The 20,782-nt window shown below is 37.9% G+C and overlaps 1 protein-coding gene across 3 annotated transcripts in view; it reads left to right on the top strand.

The window, feature by feature from the left end:
* LOC103715404 (midasin-like protein) overlaps positions 1 to 12,729 on the top strand; it is a 77,455-nt gene extending 64,726 nt beyond the window's left edge. For all 3 annotated transcript variants that reach the window (XM_088723578.2, XM_088723577.2, XM_088723579.2), the window contains 27 exons: positions 1 to 123; positions 2,072 to 2,153; positions 2,245 to 2,375; positions 2,454 to 2,618; positions 2,732 to 2,807; positions 2,878 to 2,990; positions 3,075 to 3,154; positions 3,237 to 3,350; positions 4,453 to 4,521; positions 4,623 to 4,779; positions 5,482 to 5,639; positions 5,727 to 5,824; positions 5,956 to 6,188; positions 6,636 to 6,893; positions 6,984 to 7,110; positions 7,189 to 7,256; positions 7,381 to 7,539; positions 7,612 to 7,833; positions 8,332 to 8,640; positions 8,776 to 8,922; positions 9,008 to 9,211; positions 9,298 to 10,995; positions 11,148 to 11,429; positions 11,520 to 11,699; positions 11,799 to 11,897; positions 12,001 to 12,126; positions 12,370 to 12,729. In XM_088723578.2, coding sequence (XP_088579704.2) covers positions 1 to 123; positions 2,072 to 2,153; positions 2,245 to 2,375; positions 2,454 to 2,618; positions 2,732 to 2,807; positions 2,878 to 2,990; positions 3,075 to 3,154; positions 3,237 to 3,350; positions 4,453 to 4,521; positions 4,623 to 4,779; positions 5,482 to 5,639; positions 5,727 to 5,824; positions 5,956 to 6,188; positions 6,636 to 6,893; positions 6,984 to 7,110; positions 7,189 to 7,256; positions 7,381 to 7,539; positions 7,612 to 7,833; positions 8,332 to 8,640; positions 8,776 to 8,922; positions 9,008 to 9,211; positions 9,298 to 10,995; positions 11,148 to 11,429; positions 11,520 to 11,699; positions 11,799 to 11,897; positions 12,001 to 12,126; positions 12,370 to 12,402 — 5,511 coding nt within the window. In that variant the 3' untranslated portion in view covers positions 12,403 to 12,729. The remainder of the gene's footprint in view (positions 124 to 2,071; positions 2,154 to 2,244; positions 2,376 to 2,453; positions 2,619 to 2,731; positions 2,808 to 2,877; positions 2,991 to 3,074; positions 3,155 to 3,236; positions 3,351 to 4,452; positions 4,522 to 4,622; positions 4,780 to 5,481; positions 5,640 to 5,726; positions 5,825 to 5,955; positions 6,189 to 6,635; positions 6,894 to 6,983; positions 7,111 to 7,188; positions 7,257 to 7,380; positions 7,540 to 7,611; positions 7,834 to 8,331; positions 8,641 to 8,775; positions 8,923 to 9,007; positions 9,212 to 9,297; positions 10,996 to 11,147; positions 11,430 to 11,519; positions 11,700 to 11,798; positions 11,898 to 12,000; positions 12,127 to 12,369) is intronic.
* The last annotated feature ends 8,053 nt before the right edge of the window (positions 12,730 to 20,782 follow it).

Here is a 20,782-nt window from a genome sequence, read left to right as displayed (position 1 = left end):
ACGAAATCTGCTAAAGCAGATGAAGCTAAAGAAGAAGAATGGGACCTCATTTTCGACAATATTTTGAAGAGTATGGTGCTTGTCCACAATGAATTATTTGGTTCAAGTGATCTTGTTGAACAAGTAAGTTTCATTTATTTTTTTGCTATGAGGTTTTGTGGTATTAACATAGTCTGTCATGCCACCTAAAGACTGTCCAATCATTTTAGAATGACTTTTACATTAATTTTCAACAACTAGCAGGTATACTTAATAATAAAGATGTTCATCTTATTTATAGTAGTCAGGTGACAGTTTGCTGCCCTAATGTTTTATAATTCCGTATCCGTGGTCTAATCTTTCTCTCGAACCTTGTGGAGCATTTCCTTTGATCCTGGTAGCTGCAGTGACACCATTTTGCATGTAATGTTACTGGCTATTAAAACAACAAGGACATTCCTAGATGAGCTCTAATCATTTTACTTTTAACAAGAAAATGATCTTTAATTTCTCACCAATGACAAAGCCACAAAAATGGGTCCACAGTAACTACTATCCAATAGTACACCTTTCTTGATGGGAGGTGCAATGAAAATATTCACTTGGGAAAGTGCTGATCCAAAGACTCTAGGGAACACCTGTTGCTGTTAGTTGACTTTCTTATTGTCATTTATTGTCCGCATTGTAAAAATAATTTTTGCTGTATTGCCCCTGCATTATAGTCAGGCTATATCCCTTCTGGACATCACCTAAGGTTTGCTAAAAATGTTTTTGGGTTAGGTGTGAAGATTGACAGCATGCTTGTTCAATGCACCCAACATGACTGTCCACCAACCTTGTCTGATAAACAACTGCGAGGAGCGAGACTCAATTGTTTAAACTTTAGCTAGTTATTCAGTATCGGTGTTGTCAGATGGGCCTGCTTAAGTGGTTAAGTGGCCACTTGAACAGCTAACTATGCCCAATTGCTTGAGTGGTAATTTGGCATTCATTTGGACTGCCTTATTTAAAATGTGACCCACAAACTTATCTGAAAAACTACTGTTCCTCATGTTTAATCATTTAATTATAGATCTGATTATTTATAGAAAATATCTAATATTCCTGTTAGCATTCTAGTTCTTGCTTTTGTCTCAAGGCATTGTCTATCATTGATGCTGCTTGGTAGAATGTCTGCTTTTGCCTGAGAATACAAACAAGTGGCATTTTACCCTGCTTGTGTTCATCCTTACCTCTTTTCACAATTAGGCAATATATTCTGTTAGCCCTAGTGGTTAAGAAAGCCCCACACTCCCCAACTTTGTTTGCTAAATTTGATCAATAGTGCAGTATTTTCATTATATTTTTCTATTCTTAAATTCTAACCATAATTAAGCCCCGACATTCCCCATTTCATTTGCTATACTTGACCATTGCTCAGTTTGTTCATTGTGTTTTTCCTATAGTAAATTATCCTACCAAAGCTTCTCTCTCTGCCTTCTTTCTTATCATCACTTTTTTTTTCCTCAAAATCTGTACCTGTTCATATTTAGAATTCTATTTTTATACTCTTAAGGGTTCTTATAATGTTATGCCCCATGTCAAGTAAGAAATGGCTTCCCTTGAGTCAATTCTGTGTGTCTAACAGTCCATTATTTCTGATCATTATTATATGTTGGAAAGCTTAGTGTTAAGATATATTTTTCTATCAACTGCTTAAACACTTGCAAATTCTAAGTGCATTTTTCAACTCCCTGATAATTTTACAATGCACTAGACTTTTCAAGTGAATGCCGTATGCATGGAACACATCAAGCATTATAAGCACTTTGCCAAGTGTATACAAGCTCATATAACTTTAATATTGTACAAGAGTTAGTTATATTCAGAATTATAACCTTACTGTGCAAGGAAAAGATCTGGATTCTGCAATATTTTTGTATGAGATAGTATGAAACTTTAAATATGATTTGGGAGCAAATTTTTGTCAGTTTTTTTTTTCTTTGTTATGATTATGAGTTGATTTATGCAATGCCTGTGTTAACTTTTGTCAGATTCATGATCTCTCTCTCTCTATCATGGTTGACTTAATTTTTTTGGGCATGCATTTCAGCCGGGCATTGGTCACATTACTGATGAACAAAGACTGCATTTCTTTACGGAATCCTACAGATTAGGGACCAGAATAATAAAAGGTGATCTCTACTGGGTTATACAATTAGCTGGTCCTCAATCATATAGCCTTCTTGGACAATGAACTCATGATAGCCTCTTTTTTCTTTTCAGATCTCCGGGCATTACGTTCTTCCATCTTGGATGACAACCTAATGCCAGAACATTTACTTCACATATGCTTGGAGTATGAGCAAACTCTGGGTGTATCTTGTCAACCAACTCATGTCTACAATATCTACAAGGTCATGCATAAGAGATCTTTTCTTATGTCAATTCATGTATGTCTTTTGCACAAATCTCAAATTTTTTTGATGTTCCAGGATTCAAATGCTTCGGTTATGCATAAAATGGTAAAACCACTGACAGTAATTCAGGAACAAATTAAATCTTTTCTGAATGAGTGGCCGGACCATCCAGGTCTCCAGAAAATATTGGACACTACAGACACTCTTTTAGCAATTCCACTGAATACACCTTTGTCGAAGGTATGAGAGTGGTACTGCATGCCATTATTTAAAACTACTCTGATTGGATTGTTAAATGACTACCTAATATTAAGCAGCCACTGTTCTCTTAATGTAAAATTTGTATTATGAAGGCTTTGTTAGGGTTGCAGCTTCTGGTTGGTCGAGCCCAATCGTTGCAGGAAAATGCTTCTAGATTTTCTCTTAAAAGTAAGATTTTGATCTTGGTTGAACATTTTTCTTTAATTGTTTAGTTTTTCTATCTAATAATCTTCTACAGATGAGCTCCAACCAATATATGGCCTGGTGTCCTCATGGCAAAAGCTTGAATTAGATTGTTGGCCTGCTTTACTTGATGATGTTCAGAAACGGTATGAGATTAATGCTGGAAAGGTAGGTGCTTGCTGTAAATTTATTCATTTGTATACTAAAGATGGCGAGCAATTGCATTTTTGAACATTCTGCTTGTTTCTGCAGTTATGGTTTCCCTTGCATGCAGTTCTTCATCGTAAATTATTTGGTGATGCTGAAGCAGATAATTTGTTTACAATTCAGAGGCATGTGCCAGTACTTTTCATCGTTAATTGTCCATTTTATGTAATAACATGTAGAATTATGTCTAACAAAGTTAACATGCAGTATCGAGGAGTTTATTCAAACCTCTAGTGTTGGAGAGTTTAAGAAACGACTTCATCTCCTTTTCTCCTTCCATGGCCAGCTTAAATATGGTATCAATCTGAAAGCATATTCTAGGTAAGAGATATTCTCATTACGATTTGATTTTGATGTTGTACATCACTTCATGCCCAGCATGTGTCAGTACTTAAAACCGTGATCCAAATCATACTGACATGATGCGGGAATGATTCAGTTTGTGTCAATAATCTACCGTGGCCAAAATTGGAAATGAAAATTTGGGCAAATTGAAAAGAATGAAGGGCCAATTTGAAACATCAAGAGTTAACAGATTGCCACCCCTTTTTAATAATAGTAGGAGGGAAATAGTCGATTCTAATGTTGTGAAATTTAATGGGTTTTGGTTAAACCCTAATGGTTTTAGTAAAACATTTAATGATCTTTCCATTTTATAAAATCTTATTTTGTGAACATTATTAGTGTAAGTATGATAGTATAAAATGTGAAGCACTCCGTGGATTGTTGATGGTAATTAAATTTGAAGAACAGATAAAATGATGTGTATATAATTACTAACATATGCTTTATTAGTGGGCATAAAATTCTTTATAATTGTGTTTACTTTGGGCATTGTTCGTCTTGTTGTGCCCTTCTTATTTGTAATGAATCCAGGTTGGGCTTTAATTCTTCTCTCAAAAAAAGAACAGTCTTTGTAGTTGATTTTTCTACTTATTATTATACAACAAACTCAGTTAAAGATTTATGTGGGCAAACTAAACTCATCTTACAATTTTAAATATGATTTGATTTTAGCACTTGGGTCCATTGGTCAGCACCCATCACCTAAAAGCTTGCTCTGGAGAGAGGTCCACGGTTCAAGGGTGGTGATGGCAGTTGCACCATAATTCCCTAAATGAAGTATGATCTGTTTTTTAGAGCACTTTAGACTTGACTGGCTGAAGTGACTGCCCAGCTGTCAAATACAAGCAGGCATGAGGATGTTTTTGTTTGTGTTGCTGTAAATATTATTTGTTTTTATCTTCAAATCAATTTGATGGTCCAATACTGGGATACTCTCGTTCTTCACTCTGTCCTCTACTATTTCTGCATCAATTTTGTTGGATAAAATTAATCATGGTGCATGATATATTTTTTCTTCTTTCTTTTTCCTTTTATGTCTTGATTATCACGAACTAACTCTAAAATTGACTTGTGACAGTCCTAATATGAGAAAAAATCTGAACATCCTGTACAACGCATTTGGATATTATGTGCAATTCATGCCCTTGTAAGTATTGAGCTAACTTTTTAATCTTCATTATCTTCTGATATCTTCTCTTCCTTTTTTATCCTATTTAATATTTAATTCATAACTGGGTTTGCTGTCAGAGTTTTGGAGCACATTGAAGCTGGCAGAAGATGTATAGAGAAAGATTTGAAAGAATATCTCAAACTCTTCCACTGGGAGCACCCTTACAATTTCTCTTCCATCGATAATTTTAGGAGGACGCGACACAAGATCTGGAAACTAATTCAGAAATTCAATGTACATTGTTCTTGATCTTAATTCATGATCCTGATTTTTTTTCGTTTTTGTCTAAAGATTTTTTTTGATCTATATCATCTTTAAAATTATAGAAAATATGATGATTGCTTGGTTGTTTTTGCTTTGATTTGACTTCCTCTTATGCACTAGAATATACACTTTGCTTAATTCTGTAAATTTTCTTTTGCTTTGCAGACTAATAATATGGTAGTATCCATTTAATTCAACTCCGAAAAAAGAAAGAAAAAAAAAAGGAAAAGGGGAAAAAGAAATGTGCATAGCTTACAGAATAATGATATGTTGGATACAGGTAGGATCCATGCCAGACTTTGTTCCAAACACTATACAAAAATCCGAAACCATACCTCAAAGATTATCTAATTATTTTCCAAAGTCTTTTCATGTATCCTCCAAGGGTTCTTAACCTATGACTTTATTGTGGGATGCATTTATATTTGCATGCCAGTATCAGGCATGTTAGTTACTAATTTGATTATTAATGTTACTTTTTCTGCATCATTGCATATTTTGGTATGCTCGTGTTCTGCCTAATAGATAGTGGCTTTGTTCTGATTCTTGACAGAAATTTCTGTCAGCTAATGGGAAGATAGTATCATCTTTTAGTAGTATATCTGGATGTGTGATTAGTGGTATTTCGAAATATTTACTACGTCTAACTGCAAATACCTTTTTTATGAGTAGGATGTTCTACAACAACCTGTGATGATTATCCTTAACCAAGAAGCGGCACTAGTGAGAGATAAAGTTCCATCTTGGCTTGAACATAGGATCTGTGATGAAATGAACATAGAGGTGCTGCAGTTTCCTGTAGATCTTGTGAAGCTGAGAAATACAGAAAGGTTCTCTGACATTCTGTCAGATATAATTTCACTTCCATTTTTTGGATGGAATTCATTCTCAGAGTCATCTCTCTTTTTTTGGTTTAGGTTTGTATGGTATGACGAATGGAGAAACAAGGCTGAATCAGCACTGCAAGGCATGTGCTGCGATAGTATTCCTGGTGTTGATTTCTTGCAGAGTGAAGGTCTCGCATATTTTGTCTTCTGCTTTCTCTTACGTGGATTAAATATATAATGAACTTAGTTGATGTGGTTATGGTGATAACTGGGAATGAAAAATGAGGTCTTAATGCAATATATGATGCTGCTACTGCAGGGCTTGTAGATGTCATCAGGCAATCCCTGTTCTCTGAATCTACGCGGGGGCACTTCAAGAAAGCATGGGAGGGTGGCTGGACTTCACTTGAAAATATTTGCAACTGTGCAGCTGAATTCGCTCATATCTGGAAACACGAAACCAAAAATCTCAAAAAGAGGAGGGCACTGAGGGATTTGTTGAAGGTTTTGGAAGGATGTGGATTATCTAGGCATAGACCCATAAGAACTGAGGTACCTGTGTAATTTGTATTGTCCATTTTTTTTATTTCTTAAAGTTTTATAATGAATTCTTGTTAAAACTGAATGCATAAGAACAAAAACTGTGACTGGATAATTAGAAAGGTGAGAGATCTGTTAAATCTTCTGTGAATTCCTTCTTAGTTTTGTTATTGGTCTTCTAAGTCTGATACCTGTGTAATTTGTATTGTCCATTTTTCTTATTTGTTAAAGTTTTATAATGAATTCTTGTTAAAACTGAATGCATAAGAACAAAAACTGTGACTGGATAATTAGAAAGCTGAGAGATCTGTTAGATCTTCTGTGAATTCCTTCTTAGTTTTATTATTGGTCTTCTAAGTCTGATAACCAGTTTTGATCAATAGTGAGTTTGCATTTCACAACATTATTGAGTTTGTTATGATCATCTGATTATGATACCTCTTTGGTGGTGTCGTATAGCTTGAAGTTCAATCAGGCCAGCCAAGTAGCTCATTTCTTCAGCCATCATATAATGTGCTGCATTTGCTTCTGAAAGAGTGCCGTCCATCTTCTAAAGACATCAATATTGGTGTTCCTAGCCATATTGAAAAGCCTGCAGGTGTTAATGGTGCTTTGGAATGGAAGGATGCAAATCAGTACTACTTTAAAAGCCTGGCTATGATGCAGCAAGTTAGACACATTTGCCTCAATTTCAATAAAGATCTCAGCCTAGAGCAGGCAAGCTTCACTACTTATCTTCTCAACTATGACATGTCCTAGTGGAGGTACAAGATGTAAGCATACAATCACATTTTGTTTGTTATACAGGTTAATCAAGCAGCCTCTTTCCTAGATCATCTAATTATCCTACAACGTGAGCAGCGATATGTCGCTTATGGTGTATCCGAGCAGCTGAAAAATCTAAGACAGCTATTTCATTTGTTACATAGCACAGGTACTCAATATCATTAATAACATCGTTGTGACTACATTTGTGCCCCGTATTTATGCTTCATTATAAACTCTTTTGTAGGATTTGGTGGCAATATTTCTGTAAGTCCAAACCAAAATGCTGTGCTCAAGTGCATGTGGCTGCAAAAAGTAAGTTTTGCATAGGTGATTTGGCCAGCTGATATGAAGAATCTCTTTTTGATAAAAAGCTGATACAGAGAATCTCATTTGTAAGTAGGAGGTGATTTGATCTTCTTTTTTTTTTTTTTTGCAGCAACTAATTGATAGCCTACTTGCTATGTCAAGAGATGTGAACTTGTTGCTTGGAAGAGTTAAGAATAGTCATATGAATACTTGCACCATTGTCAGCGTTGAAGCCGACGTGTTATCTGCTCTCATTGATAAGTTTATCCCAAGCATTTTGAAGTCTAAGGTAATTCTTGGATTTTTTGAATAATGACTTCTTAGCCTCAAATCCTTAACTCTTTAGTATTCACTGCTGTAGGAATCATTGGATAAATATCTTATCGGCAGTGGCAGATTCATCACTACATCGGCTGCACACATGCGCTTTGTTGTTACTGAAGAGATGGAACAATTAGTAATGATCAATTTTCAAATTTTTGACAACATTAAAGAGGATATCCAGACTTTGGGCTTGGAAACTGTTTGTATGAGATCTTTGAAGGGAATTTTGCTTGATCGTTTGAAGGAGTTAATCAACAAGGTATATGTTTTTTTGGTTTTTCATTTTTCTTATACTAGGGTGTAATCTTCCACCAATTTTGGTAGGATCTTAAATCTCAATCATCATTATCAGTAGGAATACCTGTCCTGTAAGTGAAGTTTGATGAGGATCGAAGTTGGCTTATCTGTATGGCAATTCTCTTTCTCATCATTATCTATGATGTAGATCACTGCTATTAAACAGAAGCCAATATATCATGAGTTCTATGTGAATGTATTAGACCAAATAATGCTTGCAAATCCAATTATATTAGATCTATCATATTTTTCATTAATACAACTTTTCTTGTGTAGGTGAGGATATGAATATATACATCAAAATTTTGCACAATTCTGATGCTCATGTACCTTCTGCAATGATATTTATATCTGAAGCAAAATGTTGTATTGGATAAAGCTTATGCTTAAATTGTACATCTGCTTCCTCTTTTATATCAGTCAAGTCTTTTGGAAATAAAGGGACATCTGATTTTTGCAGGGAAACATGTTGATGGAGGATTTCAATTCTGAGATCGAGGCGAGTAGCCAGTCGGCTAGTGAGGAGAATTCCATTTTCATGGAAACCTTCAGTAAGCATGGAGCTGTATATGCTGATTCTCTTGCAGAAACAAATAAACTGATGAAGGATGTGTTTGAAAAGCTAGATGTGCTTCATGAAGGCCATACTCTTGTTCAAGAATTATCAGCTGACAATATTTCTTTGTGGAAAGATCTTTTCGAATCATATATGATGAATCTACATCTGGACCTTATGTATAATGCACTCAGTAAAACAATTGCTGCAGCAGTATATTCCTATCCTTGATCTCCATACTAGTTTCTCACACATTAAATCTAGTGCTGTATTTTATAATTTTTGTTCTTTATCTGAATGCATCTTTGTTTCTGCTTTGATCCTTATCTTAATGAATGGTTTTTACAGGGTGTACTGGTAAACTGTGCTGCACATAGAAAACCAGAAGTGTGCACTCAGGTTCAGACACATTTAAAGCATCTTCATGTATTTCTGAGCCTTATTGTAACTTTTGCTGAGGGCATCCTATTTGAGTTTTTAGATGCGCACGAAACTGTAAGTATGTCCGTCCTTATTCATCAGCCTTCCTCTATTAGTTTCTTTTCTAATATCTGATGAACATACTCTTCCTCTTGTGCAGATAGCTGAAATGACTCATGTGCTTGCCCATATTTTTGCTTTACTATTTTCTAAAGGATTTGGTTCTGTAGAAGAACCAACAGAAGATACTGCTTGTGATGGAACACAAGATGCTAGTGGAACTGGTATGGGAGAGGGTGAAGGTATAAATGATGTGAGCGACGAGATAGACAATGAAGCTCAGCTCCTTGGATCTTCTGAAAAGGTAATAGTTGGCAACAAAACACGTTTCTGTCTTTTTCACTAGAAACTCTGGCTCAAAACTTCCTTGTTATCTATTATGTTTTTCAGCAAGATGGACTGGAGAACTCAGATAAAGTACCAAGTGACAAGGATAGAGGAATCGAGATGGATGATGATTTTGATGCTGATACATTCAATGTCAGTGAGGACTCAGAAGATGATGATGTTGAAGATGAGGAGGAAATGAACTTGGACTCTAAGATGGGAGAGACTGGAGATGGCAGTCAGGCTGTTGATGAGAAGCTCTGGGATAAAGGTGAAGATGGTAAACCTGACAATTCTGTTGATAAATATGAATCAGGTCGATCTGTCAAAGAAACAGATTCTGGTTGTAGGGAACTCAGAGCTAAAGATGATAGTGCTCTAGAAGTGGAAGAATCTGGAGAGATGGACAGTGATGTGTCTGATGGACATAGCGAGGAAGACAAGGAACCTAGTATTTCTGATGATGATGTGAATGCTGATGACATGAATCTGGACAAAAGTAATGCATTCGAAGATCCAACAGGAATTCAGCTTCCTGAAGAGGAGAAAAATTTGGAAGATGTAAGCATGGATGAACCTCAAGGTTCTGATATGATGGATGGAACTAATTCAGATCCTACTCGGTCTGATGAGGAAATGAAGGATGAAGATGAAAATTCCAGTCCTATTGATCGCATTCATGATGAGAACTCTTTGGAAGTAGATGAAAATATTGAGACTAAAGGAGAGGAGGATGCTGAGAATGCAAATATGGACTTGGATGCAAGTAAAGAAACTTTGCAGTCAGACAAGATTGAGTCAGTCGAGTATCCTGCAGAACAAGCTGGTTCAACCGAGCCACTAGGTGATCCTCACAATGTGGACTCAAATGCGGACACGGAGATGCACTGGGCAAATAGCAGTGACATGAATACTGGCATTGCTCCTTCAAGGAATTTACTGTGTAATGAGGTTTCCAAAATGGAGTTATCCTTGCCTGACTCGAGTGATGGTTCTAGGTTATCCTATGATCAGCCAAAACCTCAGACTTTGCAGGTTGATACATCACCTATGCAAAGAACTCAGACAAATCCTTACAGAAGTATAGGAGATGCGATGGAGGAATGGAAAGAAAGGGCTAAGGTATCAGTTGATCCCCAGGAGCATCAACCTGTAGCTCCTGATGATATTGTTGATGAGAATGCAGATGAATATAGATATGTTTCTGAAGCAGAAAAGAGCACTACTCAAGCACTTGGAGCTGCAACATCTGATCAGCTTAAAAACAGCGCTGAAGGAAACAAGTCCACTACAGAGGAAGGTCATATCAGGAAAAAAGATGTTGATAGAGATGATGTTCTAGGGGAGAACTCTGAAACACACCATCTGAAGGCTAACCAAGCTTCGATTCCCAGACAGAAAGTTGATGAGGAATTGCTCAATGCAGTAGTGGATGTTGATGCATCAATGGAAGAAATGGAGGAAACTAATTTGGAGAGCCTGTCAGAAGACATGGTTTCATTCAAAAGCTCATACATGGATGAGAAAATTTTGCCTCTTGATAACTTCATGAATGATAAAGCATTGTCGAAGTCCATGGATATTGAAGAAATATCCGACCAGACAATGCATAAAGCATTTTTAGACTGGAAAAGGTATGAACTGGTCACAACGAGGTTGTCTCAGGAACTGGCTGAGCAGTTGCGCTTGGTCATGGAACCAACTTTGGCAAGCAAGCTTCAAGGAGATTATAGAACTGGAAAGCGAATAAATATGAAAAAGGTAAGATGAAAGTATATTCATGATTCACCATACGCTCCCAGTTGCCTTCTATAAGTGATAGGTTCTTGATTTATGTGTACCATATGCAACCCCATATGATTATTCACTCTTTTTCCAAATTTTGTGAATACTGTTTGGCTTGTCACTATTAGGTTATTCCGTACATCGCAAGCCATTTCCGGAAAGATAAGATCTGGTTGAGGCGAACCAGGCCCAACAAGAGGGATTATCAAGTGGTGGTTGCAATTGATGATTCACGTAGTATGTCTGAAAGCCTTTGTGGGAATGTTGCCATCGAAGCTCTGGTAACAGTGTGCCGAGCGATGTCACAACTGGAAGTGGGGCAGTTCGCTGTTGCAAGTTTTGGTGAAAAGGGAAACATAAAGATGCTTCATGACTTTGATCAGCCATTTACTGGAGAAGCTGGAGTCAAGGTGAGTCATGGTACTAATTTTTTATGCTGTTTTTTTTTTTTGAATTTCTGAGGTCTTGTTTTGCTGATGTATTTGGCCAAAATGGAACAGATGATTTCAAGTTTATCATTCAAGCAAGATAATACTATAGCTGATGAACCAATGGTTGATCTGTTAAAGTATTTGAACAACATGCTTGACACTGCAGTAGCAAAAGCACGCACACCCTCAGGCCAGAACCCGCTCCACCAACTCATTTTAATCATAGCTGATGGCAGGTTTCATGAAAAGGTATCAAAGTTACTTTCTTTCCCCCCTCTCGAAAAGGCCAACTGTCTCGGTATCTAAATGCGGGCTTTTGTAATATTCCCTGAACTTGTGTAAATGCAGGAAAACCTGAAACGTTGTGTCAGGAATGTTCTGAATAGAAAGCGGATGATTGCATTTATACTTCTAGATAGCCCTCAAGAATCTATCATGGACCTAATGGTATGGCCCTTTTGCACTCCGCCATTGGAGTGGTGCTATTTAGTTTCAGATTCTTTCTTCCATTGTCGGGTGGAGTTGATACAGAAATATATATTTCTTGCAGGAAGCATCTTTTGAAGGCGAAAAACTTTCTTTTACAAAATATTTAAATTCATTTCCATTCCCATATTATATTGTGTTGAAGAATCTTGAAGCGCTTCCTCGTACTCTAGCTGACTTACTGAGACAGGTAATGCTTCCTTTCTGCATAGTCCTGTTCCTTTTTTTGGCTCAACGTTCAGAATTTGGCAAAATTGACACGTCCACTCAGTTGTAATTTACTTCTTGATGAAACTAGTACTGTCCAACTCTACATGCCTAGAAGGGCCTTTCCATATTAAACTTGCCACTTCACAACACTTTTCATAAGACACTGAGCTGCGAGTTTGAACTTTCTGATTACAATGTTGTGTTGTCTGTTTTTCATTTGCAGTGGTTTGAGCTTATGCAGAGCATTAGTGAGTAAATTACTTATGCTATATGCGGAATCTGACAATGATGGACGTGATTTCATGGTAGAGTCCAGGATCCAAGATGAAGTGTACATAGCATTTACGAGATCTTGTTTCATATCAATTTTGTCAATTTTGTCTAAACCAATAACAGTAGGGTAAAATTAATGACCCTGATGGAAGCAACTTCATGGTACAGTCTAGAATCCAATATGAAGAGTGTACATATCGCACATAAGAAACTTTGTTCTGTATATCAATTTTGTCTGCGTATTGTCTGAACTTGTAAGAGGGGAAAATTATATTTTATTTATATGCAAGTTATTTTAATGACTCTGTAATTGCAAGTGCATTCTATGCCATTTAGGCCCTCCAAATATGGCCTGTCCAAATGAAAGGGTGCTTGAGAAAATGTATGCGCAATTCCCTAGGCATGTTTTTTTATATGCAAATTATTGCAATGACTGTAATTTACAATTTATGCCATTTAGGCCATGGCCAAGCTATTATCTAAATGTAATGACGCTTGAGAAAAATGTGCTCAACTCTCTAAGGCATTGTATTTGTGCAAATTATTGCAGTCGTTGTAATTGCCGAGTACATTTTGTGCCAAAACGAAATGGTGGCTAAGAGGTGCTCATTGGGTTGCCCATGGTGGGAGTACGTATAGCGGCAGGTGTTGGCTAATCATCTATGCTACTTGGCGTGCTGTTCAAGTTAAAACATTCCAACACTATAATTTCTCAACTTTCAAACCATATGAGCTTTATGGTAGAGGGACTTGAGAAGTACTCCTAACAAAAGCACTCTCCTTATGCATGATATTGATCACAATAAATTTTTCATATCCTCCGGAATTAAAATTCCTAATCAATTCTTAAGCAAATATTTGTGCATAGCTTTTTGGTAAGACAACCATATTTAAACGCAATCCGTGGCTCTCAACCTCTCGGATGTCTGCCAGGGCATGGAGTGGATTTAGGCCCACCCAAATAAGCGTACATCCAAGTTAGTAATCACTCTGAGATCTTCGTTTTGGTTCAAATCAACTCAACCCAGGTGCGGCCCAAATGTTGGTTAGGTTCTTACATTCAATTTCATGCTGATGTTTGTCCGAGTGACTCCTGCTAAAGCGGAAGATGCCCAATGATTCGGATGGAGCCCACTGGAATGGTTGTTGGGGAGCAGCGAACCAAGAAAACCGCACGCTGCGGTGTGCATTTAAAACCGCGGTTGCCATGCCCAAAGAAGAAGATAAGGGGGACATGGCCAAGTTTGCATGGTAAGTTTAGGTATTCCTTTCTAGGTCATAAGTGAAAAAAAAAACTCTAGCATATTCATATCCATATTTATCTTATTTAGCTAATATATATTGGATATGGATGTTCGTTGGATGCAAAAATTTATATTCATAACTATTTTAAATGGATACACATATAAATTGGATACTAAAAATATAGATATTAATATGAATATAAATTAGATAATTAAATTTTATGACCACGGAGTCAAAAATATTACTAAGAAGATAATAGCATGTTAATGTGGTCATTTATTTTTATTAAAAGTTTATAAGTACTATATAAAATTAAATAAGATTATAAATGAAATCAGATATTTGGATACGGATCAAATAGTTATCTATTTATATTCATATCTATTTTTTTTAACGGATATGGATATTAGTCGGATGCTCAAATTTCTATTTAGGATAGATTTGGATATAAAAATAGATCCGAACAGATATTATCCGATCTATTTTTACTCGTAGTCTTATACAATATAACAGTTAAACAAGTGCTGTTTGGGTGCTTAGTACTTGCTTGTGTTATGTTTCTATGCCCATGATATGAGTAAGAAGCATTGATATAATTCTCATACCTATATTTTGTATTACTTTGTACGATACCTTTTTTTTATAGTTATATTTTTTTATACTGAATGTGCAACGTGCATGCATGCAATCCAGTTATTTGAAAAGGTGGTTAATTAACTTAAAACACATGCATCATGATTGCATGTAACTGAAACCATCTAGGGTGAACTTGAAAATTGACTTATTGAATGAGTAAAGGATTGAATCAGATTCGGTTGGATGGTGCCAACTAAATAAACTACTGTCAACTTGCTATTGGATATTTATTTTTGATTTGACAGGACATTATTCCAAAAAAAAATCGACAATAGGTCATTGCCCGGCCTGGTTGGGATTATATTGTTTGCCTGCCTTACTTTGACTTCCTGCTGGTCTCATTATCACTCATGCTAGAGCCGATTCAAACTTGTGTTCACCGTAAAGAGCGGTAGTAGATTAGTCAATTAAGAGTCTGGTTGCCGCTTTCATGCTTTTGCCCATTTGGAGCGGAGATTGCCTGAAGGTATGCTTCTGATCCTTGATTCGATGAGTTTGATCTTTTCCTTGAGAGTTGAGGACAAAAGAAGAATAGAAGAAATCAAATCTAAACACCATGGATAGTTGAAAATGAGCAGGAGAGGCTACCCATCCTCTTCTATTTTCTTTCTTTCTTCATGTTAAATGGTGAACTTGTGCCCTGTAGGGGACGGCAATAAGAACTAAACCCCACAATTAAGAACCTAGTCCAATCTGGTCCAGCTCGTCACACATTTCTCTTATATATAGTAATATTAAACTATAGGAAAAACAAAATTATTATGGATATCCAACAAAAAGAATTAAACCATTTTTACAGTACATTACGTTATCCTTTTCAGTTTTCATATGGTCAAACTAGCTTATGGATATCTGACGAGAGAGCTTGCTTTATGTCTTTGCATCCATCATGTAGTCAGAGGTGAGTTACCCGGTTTCACAAAAACATTATAGAAGTACTGTAAATAACGTTCCTGGGTACTCATACCAATGTTTTGCTAAAAATATTAATCCTTAATAATTGTCTTCTGTATCACGTAAATGGTCTACGTATGAGATGTGATGTGGAGCAAAGTTACTGGACCTCCGGACTTTTTTACTGGGCAAAGGGACTGAGTCACCAGATTACTATAGTTCTTAAGCGCGCGAGAGAGAGAGAGAGAAGGTGGGTCCCTGAACAGTGGAAGAGAGTTGAGAGAGAGAGAGAGGGGGGGGGGGGGGGGGGGGGGGGGGGGTAGGCGACCGACGTTGATATTGTTAGAGTTTTAATTAAAAAAATATTTTTTTATCCTCTAAATTTTATTTGTTTTAAATATTTTAAACAAAAATTATTTGAAAAGATATGGTGTTTCTAAAATATATCGTATTCGAAGCCTTCGCGTTTTTTCAGTCTTCCGAATAGAGGATCCTCCGGAATTAATTCAAAAACCATCCAGTTTCTCTCACTAGTATTTTATCTTTCGAGAGTTTTTTTTACAGGCAAAAAGTTCTTTTACTTTTCAACTTTCTCCTTTTTTATCTTTTTCTTTTTTGAACAATTAAAGGAGTCGGTCGAGTTAAGCCTTCCAGCGATTGTGCTTACTAGAGAAAGATCGAGTTGAGCCGGATTGTTGTACCTCGAGAACAAAATTATTGCAAACCTGCATGTAGGGTGTGAATCATGTTATTAGAACAGTATATATCACATGCCTCGATTCAGATAAGCTTTTTTTTAATTTTTTATTTTTTTCTAATAAATTATTTTTTAATAATACTTCTATAAAATAAAAATATAATAATTTTTTGGCAAACAAGTTTTCAACTTATATGAAGCATAGGAATGGCACGGATGAGCATTAAGGAGACCTCTGCTGCTTCTCTCCCATAAGATTGAGAAGAGGCTTTCAAATATTAAATTTTAAATAAGAAAATTGAGAATAAAAAAAGATATTCTTTACTTTCACTAACATCCACGCCAATTTCCAATCCTTAGAAGTACTGGAGGCAGCTTCCTAAATTTGCTCATTTTTTCGCTAAGTTTTTCTTCTTGGTTATTTCTTAAAATATAAACAACGCATCGAAACCTCAAAACTCACCTATACTCTCTTTCTTAATTAAGAGTTGGAGTCGCACCAATTCCCTTTCTTTACTGTTTAAAGATATTACTGAAGCACAAGAGGCAACTTCATACATGGCTTTCGCTTCTTTCTCGAAACATAAACAAAAGAAGCATTGATAAATACAAGCAATGAAGAATCCATGAAACCACGTGCACCAATAAAAAACAATCCATGAAACCTTAAAACTCATCTACACTCTCTTCTTTAATTAAGAGTTGGAATCCTCTCGAGTTTCTCCCTATATAATTCAGACTTTAATTATTCAAGTTATCTAATCACAACCATCCATGACTTGTCCAATTGCTAAATTTGGATGAACTCCATGCAGTACATGGAGTAGCCTATTTCATCAAGCTGTGTGCATCTCATGAAACTGCATGGCATCTAATCCAATCCACAGAACCCTCACAACAACAACCATGGTACTTCAGAGAGAGAAATTAAGATAGGAAGTCCATTACATAGTCACTATGGAGGGTTCTTTCCGATTAGATTAGGAACAAGTAGTATATAAAACAATAAATCTTCAACAGTATCATCAGTTTACACAGGTTTAAGAGCCCTAAAATGAGAGAGTTAGGATGCAGCGTATATAGCCATCACGTACATGTTCGCGAAGGAAGAAAAGAGAGAACTACGGGTTGGCAGACCCAAGGTATCGTACGAATCCTCTTTCCCTTCCGGTGGGTTCCCTTCTCTGCCGTTCCACTGTGTTCCTTCCGGGCCTGCCGCGCCGTCCTCTCGCCAACCCTTCGAATTACTCATTAAATAAAGGGAGGCGCCATCACACGGTCACCGGTAACCTTAACTCCTAAACCTCCTGATTGCAAATACCTCCCAGTCCAAGCCAGGGTCCTCCTATGTTGCCTGTGGCCCCTGCAGGTTTCTCCATTAAAAGACCAACAGGCAGGATGGCGGTTGTGGTAGCTCCAGGGGTTTTTTATTTGACTATATATGTAATATTTTATTAAAAGACCAACGGCCCCGAAGCGGTGGAACTATATGGCAGTGAAACTAGATATGGAGAGGGCTTATGACAAAGTCCGTTGGAGTTTCTTCAAGCGTGCCATGGAGAGTTTTGGCTTCTACGAGACTTGAATTGCTTGGGTGCTAGGCTGTGTGCAGAGACTGTCCTCCATTCTAGTCAATGGGACGCCATTGACTTTCTTTCGGTCTATCACCGGGCTTCGAAAGGATTGTCCCTTATTTCTATACATGTTTATCATATATGCTGATGTGCTTTCTCGTGCTCTGTGAGCTGCTTGTCAGGAGTGGAAATTAGAAGGTTATGTTCCGGCCTCCAGTGCCTGACTGATCCCTCACCTTCTTTCTGCAAATGATTGCCTTCTCCTGGTCAGGGCAAGGACGAGAGACATGTTGGCTCTCAGAGGGGTTCTGGAAGATTACTACGAAGCATCAGGTCATAGGGTGAATCTCCATAAGTCTACCATTTGTTTTAGCCCGAAGACGGAGCTGCGGTTGAGGCAGGAGATTAGGGGGATCCTGGATATGAGGGAGCAGGATGGGCCTTGGTGCTACTTAGGTGTCCCCGTCATAGGGAGGAAGCTACGAGTGTTGGAGTGCTTTAGCTTGGTACATCGGGTACAGGAGCGGTTGTAGGTTGTCTCATTTTCCATGATGAGTAGGCTGACACTGAGCATCATGCCCGTCTAACTCATGTCCAATACTGTGGTGCCGAAGACTGTGCTGCGAAGGATTGAGCGGCTGCTCTGGAGGTCTCTATGGGGATCACATGGGGGAGGTCATGGAGGGCACCTGCTGGATTTGGAGCGATCTGCCAGCCAACCTATGAGGGAGGCCTGGGGGTGCAGTCTCTTCTGGTGAGGAGGGAGGCGCTAATTGCCCAGCACGCAGTGAGGCTGGCCCTTGAGCCCGGCAAAGACTAGTGTCAGGTGATGACAACCCGATACAGCCCAACAAAGACTGGTGACATACCTCAAAGTAGCTGAAAATGCTCATATCTTTGGTGGAAGATTTGCAGATATGTGCCCACAGCCTTGGTTAACTCCAGGTGGCAGATAGGTGATGGGCGGAGTGTGGATGTGGTGGAGGACGCTTGGGTGGACTCCCTTCTGGTGAGGCTCTAGCCAACTATGGTCAATGTTGAAGCCGTAGACGGACTTCGAGTTTGTGATCTCCTTTACCCGAATGGGGCTGGGTGGGATGCCAGCCTGATTAATTAGTTATTTGGGGAGCACCTTGTAGAGAGAGTCCAATCATTCCTGGTCCCGGTGTATGCTAGTCCGGATATGAGGGTGTAGAGTTCGTCCTGCAGACCCAGAGTCAAAGTGGGAGATATCTATAGCTTTATCCAGGATGAGCAGTGGCCAGAACTAGACTGTGCCTGGATTTGGAGAGTCAGCCTCCACCCACAAGTTGCTTTGTTCTTCTAAAAGGTGGCCTGGGGCCGGCTGCCTACGAGGTTGATGCTGTGCGAGCGGGGACTGGAACATCCTACCACAGTGCCTCGAGTGCCAGGTGGATGAGACTATGGATCATATACTGTTTTAGTGTGAGCAAGCCAGGAGGGTATGGAGGCTTGTTGAGATCTCACCGGATGTTTGGAGCCACTCGAGCTCCTTCCTACTGGCGCTCAGGCGATGGGCCGGCGCCCCCCAAACTCAGCGGGTGGCCATTGACACGATGTATGCTACCCATCAGATCTGGCTGGCCAGAAATGCTTAGATTTTTTGTGAGAGTAACCCTTCACTGAGGTTCGTGGTTGAGCAGGCCCAGGACATGCTGCAAAGATTATTCATGCAGCTCCATCGGATGGGTCCTCGATAGTTTAGGGCACCTGGGGCTTTACTGCTCGTGAAGTGTCCCGGACGATGTTTTTCACCTGAAAGACCCCACCCCCGAGTTTTCTTAAGGTCAATTTTAATGGATGTGTGCTAAAGGGCGGTAGGAGGGGAAGCACTGGCTTTATCATCAGAGGCTCGGACTCTAGAATGGTTATTATTGGGGGTGTCAGATTTTTGACACCTTGGTGCCGGAGGCTTAGTTGAGGATGGCATGGGTCAGGTTGGGCCATGCTCGGCAGGTGCTGCGGGCTATAGTAGTTATTGGCCACGATCATTGGCTGGATCCAAGGAGGCACCGGCGGTGAGTGTGGGTGTCACTATCTGCTTCGAGATATCTGGACTATGGTTAGTGGTGGCGTGGCGTTTCAGGCCAAGCATATATACAGAGAGACCAATGGGGCCACGCCTGGGTAGTCTCGTATATGGCCAATCACTTCGGAGGTATACTGTGGGTTGGAAAAAGAGACCTGCTTAGACTGCTTCGAGATGTTTGTTTTTTGGTCTTTTTGGATATGTTCGTACTAGAATTATATGATCATCCGCCTTAGCACAAAAAAAAAAGCACTATAAACCAACCAACTATTAGAGTGCTTACAATTTTTCAATCACCGCTATAATGAAAAATAGCAAGCAATAAGAAAAATAATGACAATACTTGCGTAAATAACATTTTATCGACTAAAAAAAACTTTTTGGTTGATAAAATTTGAATTTAAGATGCTTAATTCTGTTTGACAGTTAGTATAAATGTTAAATAACAGCCATCATCTTTGTTATGTAAGTTGAATCATAACCATTAACAATATCCTTCCTACCAATGCGCGTGGCATATAATACCTCCTTTGGAAGATTGAAACCACAAAAAATGGTCATCATTATGTAGTTAATTTTATCTATTCTCTCTCTATATAACTCCCACAATATATTCATGCATCTATTGGTGAGGCCGTTTCTAATAGATTCAAACTATATCCTCCTATCCCTGTATGTTTCGCCTCTCATATTTCTGTGTGAACATATATGCATATAAGATAACTAACATTAAGGTGCTCAACTCTTCTACTTATATTTATTATTTTATTTTCTTAAAAGAAAACACATCTAACACACATAGCACGTTCTAGTAAGTTATAAATAATAAAAATTTATTTTGGATAGTATTAATACCTTTTCTTGTCATAAGGGGTGGGGATTTGAATTTGAATGGCATGAACCCTCCCTTTCGATGAGTATTAGACTTAATCCGCCTAGCAATGGCAATCAGAATAGGTCGGGTCAAAAATTCATTGGACCATATCCAATCTATTTATTAAACATGTCAAAAATTCAAATCTGAATCCGTCTGTTTATCAAACATATAATCCAATCAGACGCGTATAATTTTTAATTAAATAGATCAAGTCAGGCTAAATGGGTTACATAAATTTTTAACGGATCAAATAGATTTAAACAGATTAAATAGGTTAAGCAGATCTGGTTAAAATAGGACAAAAATAAATTTGGTAAAATTTAAGCAGATCATATTATAATAATCCGACTTAATTATTAAATAGGTTAAATGTTTAAATTTGAATACAAT

This window comes from Phoenix dactylifera, chromosome 6, assembly GCF_051530095.1.
Source record: "Phoenix dactylifera cultivar Ajwa chromosome 6, Ajwa_hap1_PhDact_Kaust_v1.1, whole genome shotgun sequence".
Taxonomy (NCBI): Eukaryota; Viridiplantae; Streptophyta; class Magnoliopsida; order Arecales; family Arecaceae; genus Phoenix; species Phoenix dactylifera.
This window is presented reverse-complemented; position numbering and strand designations above follow the sequence as displayed.